The 24477-nt window shown below is 38.5% G+C and overlaps 1 protein-coding gene across 1 annotated transcript in view; it reads right to left on the reverse strand.

The window, feature by feature from the left end:
- Positions 1–24477, reverse strand: part of SLC25A21 (solute carrier family 25 member 21) — a 263275-nt gene that overhangs the window by 12653 nt on the left and 226145 nt on the right. Inside the window, exons 4-7 of the mRNA XM_076345063.1 lie at positions 18933–18999; positions 12396–12455; positions 9236–9343; positions 4108–4272 (exon numbers count right to left, since the gene is read on the reverse strand). Coding sequence (XP_076201178.1) covers positions 4108–4272; positions 9236–9343; positions 12396–12455; positions 18933–18999 — 400 coding nt within the window. The remainder of the gene's footprint in view (positions 1–4107; positions 4273–9235; positions 9344–12395; positions 12456–18932; positions 19000–24477) is intronic.

Raw genomic sequence — 24477 nt, forward strand, 5'->3', positions numbered from 1 at the left:
CTACACTATCTATCTTCAGTCTCAGTTATACAGTAATTTATGAAACAGAAAAAAAAAAGAGTAGCCCCATGAATACCAGAACTAAAGAAGTTTGGTGTCCTATGGGTTCCTGTGACTAATTGATACCGATGTCTGGAAAGGTGCAAGCTCAGATTAAGTCTTACATGGGCTTTTTCCCATGGAATTCATTGTTTAATAAGGCATAAGTTCCCACTGAAAATTTCCCTCACCTGGAGCACTCATAAGATGCACTTGTAGGATCTCTCCTTTTAAATGATTATTTGTATGTCTTGCAAGAACTTAGCTATTTTAAGACTGCCTCTCTGTCAGCTATGGTTGAACCTGGTTATCAGTTTCAGCACTACCCTAATTTCCGTAGGAAAACAGAAGAAACTTGTTTTTTCTTCTTCATATTTTTATTCTGACCACAGATTCCTCTCCTGAAAATTCGTATCTGTCTTGCCTATACGAATACCGCAGTACAGAAGCAGTCGAGGTAGCAACAGACTCTCCTCCTTTGATACAACATCTTTTGGTGATGATGGCCCAGGCTGAAGACTTTAAATGACACAGGCTGTAGTTTCCACAGCCACAGGACACCTCAGATTGGAGACGGATCAATGGGTGGTGTGTAACATCGTACTGGATACAGCACTGCCATTTTTTTTTTTTCCAGTTCACAGGTCATCCTGAAATCTGAGCTTGGATGGTAGCTCTGAGGTTATTCTATTTCCCACTCTGATCCAGTCTTCTCCTAAATCATCTTGGTTTACTATTTTTCCAACTGTGTTGTACCACATGCCCTTTTCACTCTCTGTTCCTACATATAACTTCTGTGTTGGCATAGATCTGAAAATGACTAAAAATAAAATGACTGAAATAAAATTGTTGCCTACTATCTAATTTGTTCGCCAAGCCAAACAGACCATTGTGGTTTCCCATCTCTTCTTCTTTGCCCATAGAAGTTTAGAGCCCTTTCTCTGCCAAAGCAACACACCGCTCAGCTCCCACTGTCTGATGCAGCAGCCCTTTCAACAGGAGGCACATCTGTGACAGCTGGGGCCGGCAGTGCCTGACTTGAAATGAGTTTTGCAGTTGGCCACGTTTCAAAGGGGGCTTTTAACAAACAGTAAGGAAATTTCCTATCGTTAAGAAATATGACAGCCACTTGGAGGTGGTAGCGAGCAAATGTTTTAATGAAGCTAGCGTTCACCATCAAACCTAACTATGATAAAAAATTGAAAAGCGAGAGCTGCTGGACGCCTATGAAATGTGCTATAAAAGCAGGTGCCATAAAACTGAGACGATATAAATTTGCAGACTAATTTGATTGCTAGTGCAGATGCATAGCTGTTAATGCTCTATGGTTGATACATTTGTGGCAACTGAAACAAGTCTGGCTTATTCCGTTTTCAGTAAACAGAGCACGAGGTTGGCTCTAAATGGTCTGTTTAGCAGGATAGACTGAACATATGAAAAATTATTCATTACAAACATTTACAACCCACACATGTCATTTATATCACTTGACCACTCAACATAAAAGGTTTATTGTTTTTGGCAAAATAAGCTGCAAACATCCTTAATTGGGATGCAAATTTAATGCACAGTTTAGCACTGTTGACAGCTAAAAGGCTCATATGGACATTTCCATACATTTTTCCACTTACGTTACAGATGGTGAACAGCAGATACATAGTCAAGAGCCAAAATTATTTCAAAAGTATAGTATTCTTATTTCACAATTTTTATATGTTTGTCAATATCACAAGACTGACTTTAAGATTTTCTTTTCTGGCAAAATATACAAAGTGAACAAATTAGGTTTTGTAATGAAATCAAGTATGTGAGAAAACTTGAAAAGTTACAACTGTCTAATATGTTTCAGACTAACTGCAAAACAGCTTCTATCAAATTCCTTGTACAGGTTTGATAACTCTTAGCCTCTAGTACCTGCCTACGGACAGAAGAGGTTTAAGTTACAGAACACAAAATATTGTTGAATACTTCTATTTTCCAGTCACTGAAGTGAAGTTCAATGCATGTAAGCGCCTGAGACATACTGTTGGCTAACACAAGCCAGATGAGGCCTGATCTGTACCCTGTTAAATTCAGGGTAAGACTTTCATTGATTTTAATGGCAGTTTGACCAGAATTATTGGCTATATCTATATGTACAGAACTGCCTATGGCACCGATGCCAGCTGGCCTAGAGAGTCCTATTAACTTTATTAGTGCTATTAAATGCTATTACCATTCAAAACAGACTGGTTGCATGAAACCTGCCTGTTAGGAATGGTTCCTTATCTGCGCTAGCTCCTAAGCCATGCCCAGGAACAGCGTTGGCTGGCCTGGGCCAAAGCTGTGCCAGGGAACATTTAGCAGCACAGGTGGCTGTGCTGCAGGTCACTTTCAGTGACGCTGCTCAATTTACTAGCACAGACGTAGCCACTGTACAGGCCACCGTGCAAGCCACTTCGCGCTGGTCGAGCACAAGGCAAACCTCTCCACTTTTTTGCAGTTAATGCAATCTAATCCTACATTGATTAAATTGCCTTTTGCTTTTGATAGTATGTAGAGGACAGCTGGGCCACTGGCTGACACCATTGAAGTAATTTCTCTTTCGTTTTCGAGATGTATTTAAATCTATGTTGTAGATGTGTCATACAAAATCTGTATAAAGTGCTAATTTCTCTCAGATCGTAAAGCTCTGAATCTTTCTAATCACACAATATTTTTTTCCCATTTTTCTAAATCTGAAAGGCTAGGAAAGCATGCTTATGCCAAATACTATAACTATTCTTCAACTGCTACACAAGAACACTCCAGGATTTCCATAGAAGTTGCACACAAGCTTCTTTGTCCTTACCTGCATATGATTCTGAACGTTCTGCATAGCGATTGTAATTTTTTCATCTTTTGATCAACATAAACCTGTTTACTCCTATCTTAGTATCAAGCTATGCTTGTGCCTTGAGTTTTTAGAATGTGTGATTAAAGTACATTGTAAAGTATGCTTAAATACACTAAAATAAACTTGTAGAAACTTGTGGGTTAGCTGCTCTTGAACAATTCTATTTACTGTAATGATCTGCAAATAAGAAGTGGAGCTTTTCTCCATTTACACAATGTTGCCAACAAAAATACCAGGCTACTCAGAAGTGCAGAAAAAAAAGAGGTGTTACTTCATCTGGGAAGAGAAACTGATCCCTTTTGATGTAAGTTGCAGCTTCATATATGAATATCACTATGTATTACACCTGTGACTGTTTAACTGTCATCATCTAAAAATCACATTAGTGAAAACACAGTTCAGCAAGTAACGTACTGGAGTCGTTAATAAACCATTAGCTGTTGCTCACACAGTCATTTAGAAAGTTGCCAGTATTACCACGTTTTCATTAGTAAAGTTTCCCTTTGTTGTAAAGGGAAATGTTTCCTTTGTTATGTAAAGGAACATAAGACTATAGAAAAAAATTGCTTCAAGTGAAATTACAGCTATATTCTTTTTTTTTAACTTACTTGTACGACATACTACATAAAGCCCCTCTGCATGACCCTGTAAGTCCTGGTTTGGGCTGGCTCCCTCCCATATGAATAAATCTGTCCTGTCATCCTTGAACACTAGGTTGAACTCTCTTTTGAGTGAACAGGCCCAGCACATGGCCAGAATACCCTTCGTACTGCAGCTCTGCCATCTCCTCAAGCTTCGCCCCTTACTTTGTGAATACTGAAAGAAGTTCTAGAAACTGATTTTTCTCTTCTAAGCCAGTTCACCACAAACAAGTGCATAGATACGTAACATAAGCATAACATACCTGTATCCCGATTTCTGCCTTTTTTCATTGCTACCACGGTATAAAGGGAAATTCATAAAAATGAGAATTCAAACATGACTACTTTATTTATACTCAGCTTTGCTTAAAAAGTGAGAAGTACAAAGCCTTGGTTTGCTTCCATTAAAATGTTATAGATTTCTGCAAAACAGAGAGCTAGGTTAGTCACTGTTTATTACTAAATACCATAGCTTTGCACAGAAAAATACAGTGTTAATTAAATTGCCAAACCTCTTATCTGTTTGTCTATTGCATTGTATGAAGAACTTACTTTATTGACTGGAAGAATGTTTTTCACATTGAAGTAGAATCCAAAGTAAACCATGTTAAAAACTCCATGACGGCCCAGTGTTGCAGTAAGACCTTTGTTGAGTCCTTGGAAGCCCAGACCATCGGTTTTAATGATCTGCCGAGCTTGAACAAAGCTAGATGGTTGCTACACAAGTTAAGCAAAAGAAGGAAGAGATCATCTTTACAAAAAGAAAACAATAACCATAGCATCATTTCAAGCCTGTTGACAAACACAGTGTTGCCAATTCTTGTCATTTTATCTTAAGTCTCACCATATTTGTTATTTTCCCTTTCTTGTGATCATGGAAAAATCACAACTTTCATTAAAAAAAAAAGATTCCTCATTTTTCTGATTGCAGAGAAAAGATGAAAGCATGACCTGAATAATGTAAAAGACTAAGGATCCTTAAAGCAAAGAAAAAGGTCTTAAAAGCATAATTTAAAAAAACCAAACAGATTTTATAGAGCAACATGTGGCTTTGAATGTGTGAATTTGGCAATAGTTTTTTTATCATTGATGCTGTGCCATTAAGATTACGACAGATGAAACCCTTACACAACTAGAGTATATAACAATTATTCTGGACAATAAGAAGATAAAAACAGCTTCTCTAGTAAAACCAATGGCACAGGAATACGCATGGTGAGGGAATGATAAAAGGGACAGAATTGGAACAGGAAATTTTTAAGCCATTATGGCTAGGGAAGCAAGTCCTTGGGAGCCACAGATTAGAGCAGCAAGGAAGGCTATAAACATTTGTGTTGAAGATCAGTTCGGCAGTTTCCAGATTCAATGTTAGGAATAGGGTTGAAAGGTGACAAAAGGCATATACACTGTCTGGGAACCCTTCTGGATCCTCTGAGGCTCTTCATGCTGTTAAGAATGCAAACCGCTGCTTTAAAACACCGACTGTTGAAGGAGTTACTGGGTACACAGCACTTTTTAAAATCAGATCACATGTTAAACTTTCTTCTTCTAGTGTTGAAAATCTTGAAAAGAAGGTTTGGTTTTTGTTTTGTTTTGTTTTGTTTTGTTTTTTTCCTTAAGCATCCAACTGGAAATCCTGTTTTGCCCTCCTAATGAATTATTTGTCTTAAAAAGTGTAGGTAGATTTTGAAAATCAGAACACCCATTTAAATTCCAAGGTACAGATTTAGAAAATTGACTTTAGAAATCCTGTTTTGAAAATAATGCCTAAAAGGCATAGAAATCATTTTAGTCAGCCAACTTCCATTTGACGAAAGGCAGAAAGGAAGAAACTTTCTCAGAATCCACCTATATAATGATCTGTTCCTCAGACAGGATCTGCCTGACTACATACACATTTGATCTATTTTCCAATATACTGTGATACTCAGAATCAGGTGTTCCCCTTCTGAATATTTTAGATTTCTTTTTAGCAGAATTATAGAAAAGTTTTTTTCAAAAAGTTGTTGACTTGAGTTTGGCTTTCTCTAAAGCATAAAGCCAGCTCTGGTAACCAAATATTTAATTAGAAAGTCAAAACATGACTTCCACTAGGAGGCTCAAACATGAAAATATAGAATAATTTTGACTACAACGCTGTGAACACTGCTAATTTCAATACACTTATTTGTTTAATAGCTTTCCATTTCAAAATATCACTGTGGTAGATCAACAGCATCAGCCAAACGGTGCCTATTATATCTGACACAGCATATGACTGCTTATTTAGGTGACTTACAAGTTTAGTCTTTAATACTAAGTTTCATTCTGTTTTTTCCTATTTGGTAACTAATATTACCCTGTTAATGCTCTGCATACACTTTACTATAGTTTACTTTTCTAACTACCCCTAGGGATTCAAATCAGAATCTATTCTAAAATGTAGATACCCAACACAGAATATGGTCCAGATACTAGCAATAACATCCTTTCTCATGCACAAAAAATGAGGATTAGATCTTTAAAAAATAACTAGTGGTCCTGAATAAGAATAGTAAGGTATCCCTTGGTCTCATCTTGAATACGGATTTACTAATGACTCAAAGGGGAAGCCTATCACTTGCTGAACACCTGAGATGGGATTCATCAGTCCAAATGTAGATACCTGCAATGTCTACATCTACATCTGAGCTACTCAGAAAGACTCCCTTATTCAGTCCTTTAGCAAAAAAGAGGGCTTTCCTAGACAGCACTTCACTGCATCCAAAGTAAGCATCTAAAATGTCAGCTGATCAAGCCATGGAAGGTCTGTGTTTCATCACTGATGATGGAAGGACCTTAGGATGACTAATTCAGATGGAGGAATTTATCGTAAAAACATCTGGAGTTTAATTCACTTCACACAACTGTTGACTTATACTTAATAGAGACCTAGTCAGTGGAATCTGGAGTCAGATTCTTCTCATCATAAAGCAGAAACTTGTATTTGTTTAATTAATCACAACTCTTAAGTCAGGTGAGATTTTTATTACCACACCAGCTTCTATAGCCAGTGAGTTATCCATGGCTACAGGGAAAAGAAAAAAAAAAAAGAAAACCAAACAACAAGGTGTTGGGCCTTCCAGCAGTTTACCTTAACAAAAAGTCACCGTTATTTTTACCTGTAGAAATCCACATTACAAAAGTGCCGATACGTGATTTATAGTGGCCTTCCTCTTTAAACCTATCAGCCCTAGAAAGGTGATCTGGTACCACAGAATGATTCATCTGTCACCGTAGTGTGTGAATATTTGCTTTGGGGGTGTGCAGGAGTCTGGGTGTGGGTGTATGTGTTCATGCTCTTCCTTGTTCCTTTTAAACAAGATATATTCTTTCAATACAATAGTCAAAGAAATACGTGAACTGCATTAGGTTTCATCATATAGTATGAAAGCTACACAATGGGATAGGTACATACTTTACTTAAACCTTTTAGAAAAACAGTGCATGGTAATGAAATGAGTGTACCATTGCCTTACGCTGTATAATATAACATGCACATGCTTCTCCCGATAGGCTTGAGTTCACATGCTTTAGTGTGGAATTTTCTTTAACATATTATTAATGAGAACCTGAGATCATGGTAATGAAGTCATTGGAGTTTTCCTGATTTCCAGCAAAATGTGAAATTCTAACACTTTTTTTTTAAGATATATTAAAAAATCATATGTCTGTGATTTAACTGTCTTTGTGATTTAAGAATTTCAGTCCCTTGGATTTTTTCATTAGGACAAATAGTCACTTTTATTTATATTTTATGATGAACCTAGTCTAAACTAGGTTCCTAGTGGAGTCCCAACAGCATTCTTTTACAATTTTATTTGTATGATAATATACTATTACTTGGATTTTGTGAAAATTTGCATTTAAATTAAATTCAAAGAATATTCACCTAAAACAAAACAACTCAGAATGCTTTTGAACAGCTACACTATGATTATTGGAGTATTCTGAAGGTCACCAAGGAAGGGATGCTGTAATTAAAGTAAGTAATTGCATAAAATTTACTAACTAAAACACCCCAGACTTTGTTATGAAGTTTGCAATAGAGAAAAAAATTGAAATGTATGAAGCGAAAGGATATATTGGTCTTTTGCAACTTTCCAGGAACTAGTTTGCTCAAAATATAATACTGGTGTATTTACACTCAAAACCAGAGGTTTTATTAAGATAGGTTAATTGTGTCTTCACAACTGTGAGGCAGAAAGATCCAGAATATCTGCTTAGTTTACTACTGCTGGAGCAGTAGTTGTCCATAATCTTTTCATATCACCTTCCTGAGAGAGAGATCCTCTCACACATTGCTTTCTCCCACTTTCAGTCTCTGTCCTTCCAGGATCCTAACCTTTTTACTCCTGTACTGTATTAGCTCCTTGTTTCAGTGGCTTTGCTGCCCATGGTTAAAAAATGTCTAGGCTGGAGACTTGGAGCAACCAAACATCTCTTTCACATGCATGGAGAATCGAACAGAAATTTACCACGTTTTAAAATTTATTCTGAAAGAGAATGCTTCTCTGGATGAGTTACGGAGTAGGTACCAGCTAGTCTATGACATTTGGAAATCAGTGGCAGTATTTTGCCAGAGTGTACCTGAGGAGCTTGGCCCGAACAGCTTATGTAAATGGCCAGGTGATAAACCTCTTCACTGTGCATCCCCCAAAAGGGTTCAATTTGTGCAGATGAGTGCTACAAGGCATGCAACTATTAACTCAGTCAAAACTTAATAGTAGAATATGCAAAAATCATGCCTCACCAGGGATTCAGCCAACCTCTTCATGCTGTGCGTATGTGATTTGGCACTTCTACCATGGTACAGCTGATTTCTCAAAAGATTTTGAAAGAGCTGATTTGACAATTGTTAGTCTTATTCACTGAGAAAAGAAAGAAGGAACTGTGTGACTGCCTTCCTTCACTTTAGCCTGGAATATTTTCTACATTAGAATTGAAGCTGGTGCATTCCTGGGAACACTTGATTTTGATGAATCACTGTTTTCCAGTTTAATCTTTTTCCCCTTTCAGCAGTACCCAGAACCGTGGACAAAGTCAGTTTTGCACACCGACCTCTTTGAACAAAAAAATATTCGAATAATAAAACTCTGAAGTGAAACAGGAATTTAAATTATCGGTGTGCTTTATTATATAACTATTTTCCGGTTTCTGCTCATAAGTGTGAAGACCTATAATATAAAAAATTTCATCCAAGACTCTGAAATCTACCAGCTACATTTTTAACATAAAATACACCAGCTGGACCCTGGCTAGGGCATGGGGCCGTGGTGTTTTACCCTAACCTTCGGTGCTCACTTGAAGTCTGGAGCCTGCTGGGGCAAATGCACTGAGTACAAGGGGCTCAGGTTCGTATTTCTGGATTACAGTTCCTCACAGTGCTGGGCTGCTGGCTACTCTGGAGGGATGAAGGTGCACTTCAGGCACAGAATATTTACAACGGAGATGCTGACACCGCTGACAATACTGCATGCATCTCTGCATATCTGAAGGCATCGTCTATTGAGTCTCTTCTCTCTTTTTCCATTTCTGTTAAGCTTGTGGGAAAATCAGTTGCATCAACCCAATATATTATAAACATTCTGCTCTAAATATGAACTTTGAAGTGCATTATGCCTAATAAAGCAGAAAAAGAAGAATGAAGCAATTCTCATACCTCTGTGAAGGCATTCCGATTTGTCTGTAAGGTAACCTTTACTACTTCAAAAGGGTTAACCACAACTGCCTCTGTCAACCCAGATCCCAAGCCAGCAACGGCAAATGCCTAGGAAAGTTAAAATTAAAGTTAAAAATTAAGGAGTAAAATTTCCCATACATCAGATTATGAAACTGAATGATACAATGCAAACTGAGAGATTACAGTAATACAGCAGTATTCTATTACTAAACAACTTTAGCCCTTGATTAGATGCTGACAGTTCATGAAGACAATATGACAATAGCCATAAACCACACTCCAAAAAATACGAAATAAAATGTCATAGCACTGTCAATGAATTCTCTTTTCAGCTGGAAGAAAAATTGTGGTAGCAATTTATTACGAAAACATGGAAAAACAATGCCCTCATGTTATCTTTGGGTGGAGTCTGAATAAAAACACAAATAGAAATGCAGTTATGCAGCACTGGAAAAAATAAAAACTCTGCACTGAGCAATAAGCATATAACACTAACGTATTAACTTAAAACAATAAGAGAAATGTAAGAAATCCAAATAGTGCAGTACTTAAGCAAATTGCACAAGTAGAAGGAAAGTCCTCCTAAGAAAATATCGGTCCTGAAAAGGTTTATAGGGGAATGAGTGGCACACATGGAAATGTCAGCATCCTCTGCAAGAATGAATTAACTCCATTTACTTAGAAGCTGATGGTACATTACAGCCATAGAAATGGAGATATTCACTGCTTTGCTTTCCATCACGACGCAGCATTTAAAAATACCTTATTTTGTCTGTAACAGAAAAATGATATTGAAATATTTAGGTCAATTGAGAGAATTCAGAGGGGTTAGTTTTTGTGATCATTTTACACATTTATTGCCTCCATTTAACATCTCCAAACTTTCTAGGGGCTGAAAAGAGTCCCAGGACCAAAAAAGAATATACTGAGTACATTTGCTGAAAATCAAGCAAACCAATGGTAAGGAAAAAACAATAGTGAGAAAAATAACTTATTCAGTACAGAGGAATTTGAGCAGGGACTCTTGAGAGCTCAAGAAAGAGAAGAATGGTAAGTTAGGAGGGCAGGGGCAAGCTCCAGCCTTACTGCCTTTGGAGAACACTGTGTTACCAACAAATCTGTTTTTCCAATATGAGATGGGAACATAACCTATCCCTTTCACCATCAACTGTGAGACTGAAGCCAGCAGGAAGATGTTGCCAACGTATGCATTTCTCTTCACAATAAACGTTGTCTTGATATGAGGTCTGCTGAGGCACCTAGGAGCATTCTGCCTAGCTTAGAGCCTCTCAGTCTTCTTTTTCCCTCGCTACCATGGCTGTCTTAGGGGCAAAAATGCCTCTATGGTAACAGAATTGCACTAAAAACGTCAGAGGTGTCTGATGGTTGCTGCATCTGCTATATGAATCAGAGCAGTTTTTGGTCAGCTATTGCATGTTTACAGGTTTCAAGCGTATTTTCCTCCAAAAAAAGTGATGGTGTACTATGGAACCTTAAACTCTGTTCTTTCCACTTGCTAGAGAACAAATATCAGTCTCTCTATTTACATCTAAGGAAGAGAAGAGCCTGCTGAAAAAACCCAAGATAAAATAGGAGATACTGTAAACAACTATAGGGTCAGTGGAATAATTAAGAGGAAGAGGAAACTTGCTTAAACTAGTTAATATGCTTCTATGACCATTCAGTTGCTGCAATGGAAGGCAAATGTAAATGGCAGTAATACTGTTTGAAAGAGACCTGAAATGATGATAAAGCAAATGTCTCCTTTTTTTCTGATGTTATTTTGGTTCACACGGTGTGGAGAGTTATTTGTTCTTACAAGACAAGATTTTACATATTTCCTTCAGTCATCACAAACTTCTCTCTTGAGAGCCAAAACTATAAAACAAATTCCAATTCAAAACTCATTTGACCAAGAAAGCTAGAATACAGGTGTTCAGGATTTTATTGTTTATTATTTAACAAACAAAGAGGGTATTTACCCTCTTCCAGATAATTCACGTTTTTAGTCTTGCTTAACGCTCTGATACATTGATAATGATAAGAAAAATGCAGAAGCCTCTACAGAGAAAAAAAATGTTTAACAAATGCAAAATAAGTAAACTGGAAGGAAGCAACAGATTAAAGTAGAAATATTGAATGAGAACTTACGGAAAATTTTCAGGAAAGAAACAACTTGCTAGTTAAAAATGACCTTTAAACAAAACCTTATGATTTTGGGGAAAGCTGGCCAGCATCTCCCATGGAAGTTACGTGCACCCTTTCTCAAGATTTTTCTGAAAATATTATCACAATCAGTATTGGGAAACATTCATTACCAAAACCTTTATAGCGTAACCATAAAGATATCAATTGTTTCCTACAGTTGTGATGCCATTATTGTGAAAACATATTTACTATTACTTACATATTACTTACATCCTTACACCACAGAAAGCAGTAATTCTTATAAAAAGTTTTTTATTCCAAATGGTATGATAGCAGAATTAAGCCCTAGGCATGAGAATGCAGACAACATATGTAAGCTACATTTTAGCATTAAAACATTTTTGTTTGTATGTATGTCCTGTATTTTGTTTTTAAAAGTTATGTTCTTGAGACGAAAACCTAGCTCCACTGATGTATAAGGGAGTTTTGTCATTGACTTCAAAGGAGGTAGCAGTTTCCTATCAATAGCTTATGTTTCTGTTATAAAGCCTTTAGAATAAGACTGAGGTCTACATTTTTGTTATAGCTGCACTGTGCCTTGCAGAATAGCACTTTGATACCTGGTTGAGGTCTTTAGTCACTATCACGTGAATAAATAAAAATTGCTGATGTTCAACTTTTTTCTGTTATTTTGCAAGAATGAAGAATGACAAGCTGCATACAGACTCTTCCATGGTGGCTGTTGCTATCCATGTTGACAAATGTTATGACATTGTAGGGAATTATTTTGAAGACATTTGATATAAAAATTAACGTAACGATCATTTTGATAAATTCTGCTATCAGTGTTTTCAAGGGACAAGTCTGTTCCGAGAAACTCTTGGTTGAACTGGCCCCTTTAATTTTGGGCTCCTTCTATGGGAAGAAAAGGATGGGACTGTTCAGTATACACATATTAAATTAGAACATGAAGTTCTGTATCCATACATACCAGTCCTGGTGGTAATGATGCATATCCTAGTAGCTTCTTGTATTGTTCAAAGGTGAAAAACTGTAAATAAAAGTTAGACTGAAATTGCACTGAAAAAAATTATGAGTTACTTATGCAAATGAGTAAACCCAAACTACAGTGGAGCTTCACTACCTCGTATCCTGAGTAGCTGTGTGCAGTTCTGCAAAATAAACATAAGCCACTTCTGTTTCACACTGTCTGTAGCAGTGTTAGATGTGCAATAGCAGGTAATTAGGCTTCAGAACTGATTTCATTTGTGTATCATACATAATAGCAGCATAAGTGCAATTAAAGTAATGTTTTACGTAAGAGTTCGCTTACAACACATAGTTCATGTTTTTAATTTATACACTTTTCCTCTAGCACCTAACTTTCATATACTGGTATAAATGTAGTAGCAGATACTATCATTTCTCCCAAGAAATCACCTTCACATCTTTAATATAATATACTGTAATCACTTTCACATTTCTCAGATATTAGTCTACTTCCCATCAGAGAGACGTAACTGCAGATTTTGAAGATGGAAAGTCTGTAGATTTTTATAGTCTTTTACTGTCAACAGACACATTTCTTTTAGTTTTTGCTCTTTACAAATAAATCTTTCACCCAATTGTCTGCTTTCAGTCAGTGGTGCTCAGAAGTTCTGCACACCTGTGATTCCTTAGAAGATGAGTTTTGACAGCTATACTCTTTTATGTTTCAACTTCAAGAAAGAAATGAGAAGCTCAGTTTCACCTGCACCAACATGGAGAAAGGCAACCATCTGTAAATGGTTCACTTTGCAACCTAACACTTCTTGCCACCCAAATCCATTAATTTTCAGAATACTTTTTGTGAAATCTTCTAAAAATCGAAGTGGAATAAATTAACAGCTTCATTTTTCCAAGAACAGTGTTGAGAATAACCCTGACTGCACTGAAGTCAGTAAGAAGCCTCCCATTGACATGCACAGACAGACTTTCACCGCCTATTTCCTTGTCTGTGGACACAAAGTCTAAAATGCATCAGTCAAGGTATACTCTAAAGAAAGGGCATTTGTGACATTTTACAAATTATTGCTAAGATGTCCTCTGAAATACAGCACACAAACCTGGCCTCCCTTGTTCAAAGAAGATGAACTCAGGCTACAGCATATTCAAAACAGGGTTACCAGGACCATAAGGAGAACTTCAAGATTTTTTTAAGAATGAAGACTGAAGAAGAATAAACGCTTGCCTTGTTTAGTCTAGCAAAAGAGAGGCTGCAAGAGAATGAAAAACAAGGAAAGGAAAGATATGTAACATATAATAGGGTAATAGGGTAATAGGGTATAAAAGTAAAAACTACTCATAAATAGAATGTGGCTTGAAATCTCATGAAGCTTTCTCACAACCAAAGGAGTGGGGGTCCTGAAACAGTCTTCCAATAAGAATAATGGGGGAAAAACCTTAATCACTTGTAAGGGAGAGTTTGATAAGTTTATGAAGGAGATTATAGAACAGCAGGGGACTAGATTGCTGGCCTAAGAGATCCTTTCTAGTCCAGTGCTTCTGTGCACAGTACATCTCCCCAAAACCCACGTTGTTTCAAATTCATATTCTGCAAATATGTTGCTGAAGCCACTGAAAAAGCACTTCAGGTTGATGCCACATAAGACAGTTCTGAGGGCAGTGAAAACCATCTTCTGGCATGAGGAATGAGGAGAGCAGAAAATATTGCAGGTTATAAAGAGTAGATATCTGAATTCCAGGTAAAACCAAAGATATTGGAGGTGTTATTCCACGTGATTTTCACACATGGAACAACACAAAGCCTGTAACTACAGCTCACTATGTGTGAGTCCTGTAATCGGTCCAAGAAGTATTCACAACTTTGCGTGCAAAAGAAAAGTGGCTTTTACACGGCACATCCAGTATTATGGGACTGAACAACAAAAACCCGTCACAGCTTCACCAAGCCTCCATCAGCGCAGGTGGATATCTACTAGAGCAAGAGCTGTCACATCCCTGTATAGCAAAAGTAAGTAACTAGAACTTCTGACTTTCCTGGCTACTTTCCAAAGTTGACCTGTAACACTTGATTAGTTTAGAGCAAGCTGATTCAAACGAAGGTGGGATCCTCTGAAAGTCTGTGCATTTCGCTCCCACATGTGAGGCCGTGATCCCTCACATAGCACCTGCCCATGCATGTGACAATCAAACTGTTTCACCACAAGGGGAAGGCGATGGGAAATGAGGTCAACGGAGATGTGGGAATCATAAGAAACATAAGGGAATAGAATTTTTCAGACAAAACAGAAAGACTGGGTGACCTGTGCTGGTCCTCAGCCAAAGAAGACAAGCTCAGTCCCTCAGGGCTCAGTTACCACAGACCTATCAGAACAAAACAGCTTTTCCATAAACCACATGTACAGGAACACGAGTAGTAAGCGCCACATTGTCATTTTAACTTGTTTAGAACCCTATGGCAAAGTCAATAACATTTTTCAATCAAGACCTGCTTCAAATGAAAAGTCACTAGAATCACACCAAAACCATCAGAGAACTGGGTGTTAATGTGTTAATAATGCCACAACATTTAAAGCAGGAGGGAATATGTATACATAATGCAAAATTAGGATGTTAAATTCTGAAAACTGAAGGACTGATACTCTGGCCAGTGGATAGATACTTTTTTTTATCCTCAGCAGGGATTATTACCTCATTTTGCAGAAAAGGTCCTAGAATTGGGGCCCAGATTTTAACTGCTCTCCAAATAGTGTACAGATTGAACACTAATCTTGCAAACATCCTGCAAATATGTTTAAAATTGTTGTACTGGCCTTGCCAATAATCAGAAAAGATAGAAGTGTTACTTAGACTGTAGGTCTATCTTTTTGGATAACTGAAGATATTTTATAGGTAAAAGGAAGTCTCTGAGAAAGTGTCAATTGTGGGTGGGTGAGTTACTTCACTGAACTAAATTGATTTCTTATTGTGATAAAGTTTGCTTTATTCTCTCTCCAGCATCTTTCTACTCATTGTTACCCTCCTAACCTTTAATGGAATTTCTGGTATTCCTTAATGTTTTCCATAGTGTTACAGATCTGTAAAATGGTTGTAATAAAGGCAGAAATACATTACCTAGCAATTTTTTGGTCTTAAAAATGTTACCTTAAAAATCAATAACTTCCTAGAGTCATAAATAAAGTAACTACTTAATAGTAACTATGCTTTATATCATTTTTTAAAGAAAACAAATCAATAGCAATAAAACTCAGTATGAATGTTGCTGGGTGTGCTAGAGTGGCTAGTATACATACAATTTTGCCCAAAAGCATCTAGCTATATCATATGGATTTATATCACGTATGTCCACCCAAAATGTTTTTAAAAACACAGCGTAGTTTGTCTTTTTCTCTACAGTTGTATTAAGTTAATAGCTTTTCACAAAAACATCTCAGAATAAATGTATTTAAAACATGCTTTTGTGTATATAATAACCAATATTGTCCATCTGGCAAAGATACACTTTAATTCAAGTTACACAGAAAATAGCCAAAGTACTTACCAGATGTCTCAATAACTCTAAGGTAAAAATATATGCTTGAAACAAGATGTCTGGGAACACATGAACAATATAAATTTGCCCCAAAAGTTCATCTGTTAACCATTGTATTGGCATCATCACTTCTTTCCTCCAAGTTCAATCTAACATAAAGTTATAAACTTTGACTTTTCGTCTTCCAGAAATACCAGCTTTCTTTTTAGAAGGGAAATAAAGAGAGAGAAAAAAAGAAATAGCAAGACAGACATGAGAACGTAGTTGACTAAAAGTGAAGCTGTATCTTCAACACTTAGCTGAATAACTGGGGCTAAATAACTTCATTTTAGTAGCTTTATTTTTATTCGGAAATATCCACACCAGATAAATACAATATTCCGGTAGCACAAGTACATTTCTTCTTAGTACAAAATCGCCCTTGTCCATGCTCTACACACTTTTATGAGATATAAAAGACATTATAACTAGAAGTTTTCAAAAAAGTTCATTACAAACACAAACCAAGGCTGCTGGAACCTAGAAATTGCCTCTCTACCTTTTGTGCTTTCTCAAGTCTCAAAACCAAGGCATGGACATAGCCTTCCTCTAAATCTCACTAGCCAGTTTGGCAGTGGACAAGGGACATCTTGGAGCCTGTTAAAATGAGGAAAACCATTAGAAGAATAAAAGGTGGAGAGTGAGCCAAAAGAAGCAGTGACCCTTCTGTTGGGGTCATATCCAAATAAGGTTAGTGGAAATTTGAGACAAGCTTGATTCTCTTCAGGTCAAAGCATGGGTACAAACCCCACTTGGGATGTTAGAAATTGTGCTGGCATGTAACATCTGACATTGAATTGCTTCAGTATCCAGGGTCTTACAAGGACATTACTGTCCTGCCCTATGCTGTCACTGAATTCTTCTAATGTAGAATATAGCTGATGTCTCAAGGTATCTTAAAGTCCTCCTGGTGTCCTAGGGAGAGCATAAAATTTAAAGGAATAGTGTAAAGAATTAAAGAATCCAATGATTTAATTAAAAAATGTTTAGCATTTAAACCTGATTCTCATGGCTGCAGAAACACTACTGAGCCCTCACATAAATGCCCAAGAACTAGGTAGAAAGTATCCCACTAAGGGAGCACCAGTAAGACATTTAAGGAGCTGTGAGCTTATGATGTACAACAAGAGGCTGAGAGAACTGAGTCTGTTTAGCCTGGAGACGAGAAGGCTAAGGGGATCTAATTCCTGTCTTCCGCCATCTAAAGGTTATACAGAAGACAGTCAGACTTTCTCAGAGGTCTACAACAGAACCACGAGAGGCAATAGGCAAAAGTTGCAACAGGAGAATTTGGATTGGATATAAGACAAAATTCTTCACAGTGAAAGCAATTAAGCACTGAAGCAGGAGCACAGAGAGGCTGCAGTCTCCATCCTCGAAGATTTTCAGAACTCGACTAGACAAGGCATCCGAGCAACCTGATCTAACTATGAAGTCAGCACCAGATGACCTCCAGAGATCCCTCCCAACTTAAATCTTTCTATGATTCTATAATTATATTGAATATCGTGGGGTTTAAGCCAATTTAATCAATCTGAGTAAGAGAAAGTGACTCAAGATTTTTGAATGACTCAGGCTGGTAGGAGAGAAATCAAACCTGGTTTTGTATTTTAACTGAATATATGCTGGAATCTAAAACGCATGATAAGATTGACTTTGACCTGTTTCAAATGAAATGAAATGGAGAGACAGAGGAAACATCACAGTCTGAAGAAAATGAGTTATTAGGAGTCTTCTAAATATCATCCATCTGTTCTTCACTGCCACTTTGCTATTAAATAGAACTTTAGTTTTCTTAATTGTATTAAATAATTGAGATAGGTGACATATGTCGTTTGCATCTAAAATGCCAGTGCAAACAAGAAGATGACATTACCAGAACTCCTTTAGGATTCTGTTACAAGGTCACATCCTGTCACTTTATACAAATATTATTCCTCTGTAAAGGAATTGGAATGTGAATGATTAATTGCAGACTAAGGACCAGAATCATATGCAGCCTTTTTAGAAAGAAACAAAAAAAGAAAGAAAGGAAAATCAAGGCATTCTGTATAATAACTGCTTTCAGACACATTTGGTGCAATTATGGGACACTTCAAAGTTCTGAAGTAAAAGACAAAGAAACATTTGCTCCTAACACAATGGATGTTTTGATAGATTTAGAACTCTAAGATGAGGTGCTTAATTACTAGGTTTTAATTAGAAAGGTTGCATGACAACTGAAAAAATTGATGTATTGATGTATTTTGCTTAGGAATGTTACTAAAATAATGCTGTACAAATCAATATAAAGGATAATAAAAGAAAATCAGATCAACATTTGACAGCAAATACACTTTGATAGGCTAGCATCTATTTCAACTGTAAGCTGGAGTAAAATGTTCTTTGCGTGATGAAGAGTTGCACCCGTTACTATGTGCATCTGTAAAAAAGTAAGAGCATGGAGTAGAGTGCTCTTTGGAGTACAAGAAAACTCTGGGCAGCCCTTCAAACCTACAGATATATTACTTCAAGTTACTGAGTAAGTACTTATTGTGAGTGGCTTCTTTAATGGCTTCTTGTGTTAATTTTTTAAGCTATTAGTTGTTTTGCAAGTTGCTAGGCATTTTCAGTAAAACAAAATGTCTAAACCAGAGGTAATTATGAGGCTAAAATATCACTTAAAGTATTTTATTGATTTTTATTATATAAATTAATTGTAATTTGTTTTTCAGTAACATTATATATACAGGTCAAAAATAGCCTAGGATTTAAGAGCCTTATCCTACACTTCTTAAGCAAGCAGAGTTTTTATTGCGCTATCAAGAGGAAAATTTCCTCCTACTAAAAATCAGAGGATTAATATGCCAAATAAGTTTAAGATTCTAATGTCAGTCAGTGGGGGAGAAATAAAATGTTTTACAGCTGCCACTGTCCCTACTCATATTTTTAACGGAGGAAGTATGGGGTTTTTACCTTCACCGCCCTTTTAGGTGTCTCAGCCAAGATGGGAGGAAATATTCCTTTGTAGAAGCCAAGCAATCTATTGAAGAAAAAAAGAAATTAATTTTGTATGGATAAACAACATATCATTACCATACTGCCAATTCTGTTTTCACTTTTGAGTAAAGCAACTAACCTTTCAGCATTTCCAAGCATACAGACAAATAACGATACTCTTTGCTTACTTGCTAAGTAACTAATGTGCTACCAATTCTATTATGTGCTGGTGAGATTATATAAAAAAATCAGCAATGAATAAGTAAAAATTTAATCCATTTTTTCTGAGTAGGCAAGAAATTGTATTTAAAGGAGGAGGAACAGTTTTGACAATGAAGAGGAAGTATTATTTTGTTGTTTTAATTTTCTTGACATAGCAATGATAATATTAAAAACTGAAGTCACAAAATACAGATTTGGAAAAAACTGTGACTTCAGCAAGTTGCATACAAAAAACCTGCACGCTCATCTTCAGACGCTAGGTCAAGACATCTTTTAAAGTTTAGTTTTAAATATACCTCAAAATAGATGAAGTAATTTTTTTGACAACTTAGTTTTAACACAAGTTATTCACAGAGCCATAACAGAATGTATGTATTTCATCTTGGAAAAAACGTTTGGGCAATGTCTTGCTACTGTACTCATTCAGGTCTTTGCCCCTCTCTTGCCTGGCTCCATAAACACCTAAGGAGTTTACAATAGCTGCTGACTTTTGGAGCTGGCCTGAAGCCAAAGATCCACTTGTTGCAATGCTTTGATTTGCATCATCTAAATTTTATATATATATAGCCTGCTACAAGCACACATGGCATTTGCAGGCAGCCTGAGCTCTGCTTACAAGGCCAATGTAGATGCATAATGCTGGGTCTTGAGAATGCTTTAAATGACAGGTAGTTCTCAAAATCCCCAGGTGAGGTAAAAGTAGACATAGTTCTTGTCTGCTAGGTCTCCACATTAACCTAGATAGTGCATGGGGAGAGTTCAGAAGGCATCTAATGCATCAGCAAGAAGCTACCTTGCCAGCCAACACAGGTATATCTTACAACCTATCCATCTTCAGAGTTTATACACTTCTTTCAGGACTGTAAGAGGATTCTGTCTACAGAAGAAATCACTTCTTAAAGCAAAGCATTTGTGTCTTTTTAAAATGTTGAAAGGTGATGATGTTGAAAGGTGGTGATTCACCTTTCTAAAACAGCCTATTACTTTGTATTTTTGCGGGGTGTGGAAGAGTCATCACATCAACAGATTCTCCTATAGTTATCCTGTGCACATCAAAGGAAAACAATTAAATTCATATTCCCCACATGAATGTAAAATATGACAAATGCTATACCATTTTTTCCACCCTTCTTCTAACGCTTCTCTGGAGTTCTCTTAAGCTGCTCCAATATAAATAAAATAATTCAGGCTTTCTAAGATGCTCCAGAGTGGGAATATTGCTTATCCTTCCTCTGAAGTAAGTTATGAATTCCAGTCCATGATAAAAGGAAACTTTGAGCATTTTACACAATGATGGTTTCATGACAAAACACTGAAAGCCCTTGGGTAGGAGATTTCAGGAATTCAATTGGGTCATCAGATGTTTGAATTTCCCCAAAGTCTCACTTTCCAAACATAAATATATTTATACACAGATACACATGTCTATATCTATCCACATAGATATGGATATAACAATATAGATATACTGGATCCAGTCTTAACCTTTAACGGTTCATACATATTCAGAGTATATTGCTGATTCAGCAAGCTATTGAAATGTTGAATAACTTTAAGCATGTAATTCATACAGTTTAATGTGAGTTCAAATTGAAACTGAGGTCCAAGCAGGATCAGCTACAAGAACACAGATCCCTATAAACACTTTCTTCCTTTCAGCTCAATCTAAAACACTGTAAGCATATCTACAACAGGCATCCCGTTTGGAATTTCTAGTACTCCGGCATGATTGGAATTGGAAAATGAAAAGTGCTCCACTGCTCTACTCACAGGTGTAGCTCTGACTACCAAAAAGTGAGACCCAAACTTAGTCCAGATTTTCTCATTAGTAAGAGACGCATAAACAGAGAAATATGCAGTGTAAAGCAACAATTCAGTTCTAAAAACACACAGCAGCATTACCTAGCCTTACACAGCAGTACAGGTTGCTTTTCCATGTTGCCTTCTTGTATACTCAAATGTATGCAGCTATTGAATATATAAACCTTGTAACATTCCCACAGTCTCTGAGGATCTCAGGGAAAACTTTTCAGAGAGAATGTGAAGGGGAAGGATATACCAGGAATTTGAGCAACAGATCTGCCATCTCAGCAATCTTGTGAGGCAGGTAATCACTTCTAAAGAGTAATCCACCATTCTGTCACAGCTCGGTGTTGAAATACCAGCGATTCAGCAGACCAGGCAGTTGATTGTTTGAAAATTCTAGATAAATGGGAACTGAAAATATGAAAAGCAATTATCCATTGGTCCTGAATCACAGAAGGGTTGAAGATGGAAGGGACCTCTGGAGATCATCTGATCCAAACTCCTGCTCAAGCAGAGCCACCTAGAGCCGGTTGCCCAGGACCATGTCCAGATGGGTTTTGAATACCTCCAAGGAGGGAGACTTCACAACCTCTCTGGGCAACCTGTGCCAGTGCTCAGTCACCCTCACAGTAAAAAAGTGTTTCCTGACGTTCAGACCCTGCTGTGTTTCAGTTTGTTCCCATTGCCTCTGGTCCTGTCACTGGGCGCCACTGAAAAGAGCCTGGCTCCGTCCTCTTTGTACCCTTCCTTTAGGTATTTGTGCACATTGATGAGATCCCCCCCTGAGCCTTCTCTCCTCCAGGCAGAACAGTCCCAGCTCTCTCAGCCTTTCCTCATATGAAAGATGGTCCAGTCCCTTAATCATCTTAGTGGCCCTTCACTGGACTCCTGGCAGTATGTCCATGTCTCTCTTGTACTGGGGAGCCCAGAACTGGACCCAGCACTCCAGGTGTGGCCTCACCAGTGCAGAGCAGAGGGGAAGAATACTCTTCCTTGACCTGCTGGCAACATTTCTCCTAATGCAGCCCAGGATACCAGTAGCCCTTTTGGTTGCAGGGCATGTTGCTGGCTCATGTTCAACCTGGTGTCCATGAGGACCCCCAGAACCTTTTCTGCAAATCTGCTTTGCAGCTGGTTGGCCCCCAGTATAATACTGGTGCATGGGGTTGTTTCTCCCCAGGTGCAGGACTTCACACTTCCCCTTGCTGAACTTCACGAGGTTCCTGTCAGACCATTTCTCCAGCGTGTCAAAGTCCATCTGAATGGCAGTAAAACCTTCTGATATATCAACCACTCCTCCCAGTTTTTTATCATCAGCAAACTTGCTGAGGGTACACTCTGCCCCATCATTCAGATCATTAATGAAGATGTTGAACAGAGTTGGATTCAATAGTGACAGCTGGGGTACACTGCTAGTTACTGGCCCCCAGCTAGGCTTTGTACCACTGATCACCACCCTCTGGGCCTGGCCATTCAGCCAGTTTTCAATCCACCTCACTGTCTGCTCATCCAGTCCATACTTCAATAGGTTCTCTATGAGGATCTTATAGGAGACAGTGTTGAAAGCCTTACTGAAGTCTAAGTAGGCAATGTCCACTGCTGTCCCCTCATATACCAAGCCAGTCATTTCATCATAGAAGGTTATCAGGTTGGTCAAGCATGACTTCCCCTTTGTGAATCCGTGCTGACTGCTCCCAGTCATTGCCTTGTCCTTCATGTGCCTGGAAATGGTTTCCAGGATTAGTTGCTTTTCCACCTTCCCAGGGATCAAGGTGAGGCTGACCAGCCTGTAGTTCTCTGGATCCTCCTTCTTGCCCTTTTTGAAGATAGGAGTGACATTTGCTTTCCTCCAGTCCCCAGGCACCTCTCCCAGTTGCCGTGATCATTTAAAGATAATTGAGAGTTACCTTACAATGATATCAGCTAGCTCCCTCAGCACTTGTGGGTGCATCCCATCAGGGCTCATGGACTTACGTATGTCAGGTTTGCTTAAGTATTCTCTAACCTGATACTCTTCCACCAGGGGTAAGTCTTCCTTATGCCAGACCTTCCCCCTCCCTCCAGAGCTTTGGATTTCTGAAGGCTGGTCTTGCTACTACAAACTGAAGCGAAGAAGGCATTCAGTATTTCAGCCTTTTCCATGTCCTGTGTCACCAGGGCCTTTGCCCCATTAAGCAGCAGTCCCACATTTTCCCTAGTCTTCCTTTCACCACTTAGATACTTATAGAAGCCCTTCTTGTTGCCCTTGACATCCCTCACCAAGTTCAACTCCAGGTGGCCTTTTGCTTTCCTAACCATGTCTCTGCATGCTCAGACTGTCTCTATACTCCTCCCACGTTACCTGTCCCTGCTTCCACCTTCTGTATGCTCCCTTTTTATGTTTGAGTTTTGTCAGGAGCTCCTTGTTCAGCCACACAGGCCTTTTGGTATTTTTGCCTGACTTCCTGTGTGTTGGGATGGACTTCTCTGGAGTGGAGGTGATCCTTGAATACTATCCAGCTTTCCTGGACCTTATACCATGGGACTTTTCCAAGCAGATCCTTCAAGAGGCCACAGCCTGTTTTCCTGAAGTCCAGGGTTGTGATCTTGCTTTTTGCCCTGCTCCCTCCTCTCAGGATCCTGAACTCCACCATCTCATGGTCACAACCACCAAGGATCCCTTCCACCTTCACATCCCCAATGAGGCCTTCCTCATTTGTGAGTATGAGGTCCAGCAGAGCACCTCTCCTCATTGGCTCCCCTTTCACTTGTGTCAAGAAGTTACCATTAATGCTCTCCAGGAACGTCCTGAATTGCTTATGCCCTGCTATGTTGTCCCTCCAGGAGGTATCAAGGTGGTTGAAGTCCCCATGAGGATCAGGGTCTGCAAATGCGAGGCTGCTTCTAGCTGTCTGTAGAGGGCCTCATCTGCTTGTTCTTCCTGGTCAGGCAGCCCATAGTAGACACCCACTGCAAAGTCACCAGTATTGGTCTGCTCTTTAATCCTTACCCATAAGCTCTCATCATTCACCCTCAGGCAGAGCTCTGTGCACTCCAGCTGCTCTCTCCCATAAAGGGCAACTCCCGCTCCTTGTCTTCCCAGCCTGTCCTTCCCAAAAAGTCTGTATCCCTCCATTGCAGCACTCCAGTCATGCGAGCCGTCCACTGCATCTCTGGGATCCCAACAAGATCCCAGCCCTGCAGCTGCACACAGATCTCTCATTCCTTGTGTTTATGCCCCATGCTGCGTGCCTTAGTGTGCAGGCACTTTGGAGAGACTTCCTTGGTTACATGCAAATGCTTGAGGTGATGCCACTTAAGCCCTGTTTTGTTCATTTTGTGTTCCTCCTTGTTCACATCACCCCAGGTGCTTTGCTTGTCAGCCTGTCCATTGCTCCCTCCGAGCTGCTGTAACTCTCTCCCTCCCCTGCGGTTCCTGGTTTAAAGCCCTCTTTACCAGATCAGCCACCCTGCAGCAAAGATACCTGTGCAAAGATATCACTGTGCATGTCAT

Source organism: Aptenodytes patagonicus, chromosome 7 (genome assembly GCF_965638725.1).
Source record: "Aptenodytes patagonicus chromosome 7, bAptPat1.pri.cur, whole genome shotgun sequence".
Taxonomy (NCBI): Eukaryota; Metazoa; Chordata; class Aves; order Sphenisciformes; family Spheniscidae; genus Aptenodytes; species Aptenodytes patagonicus.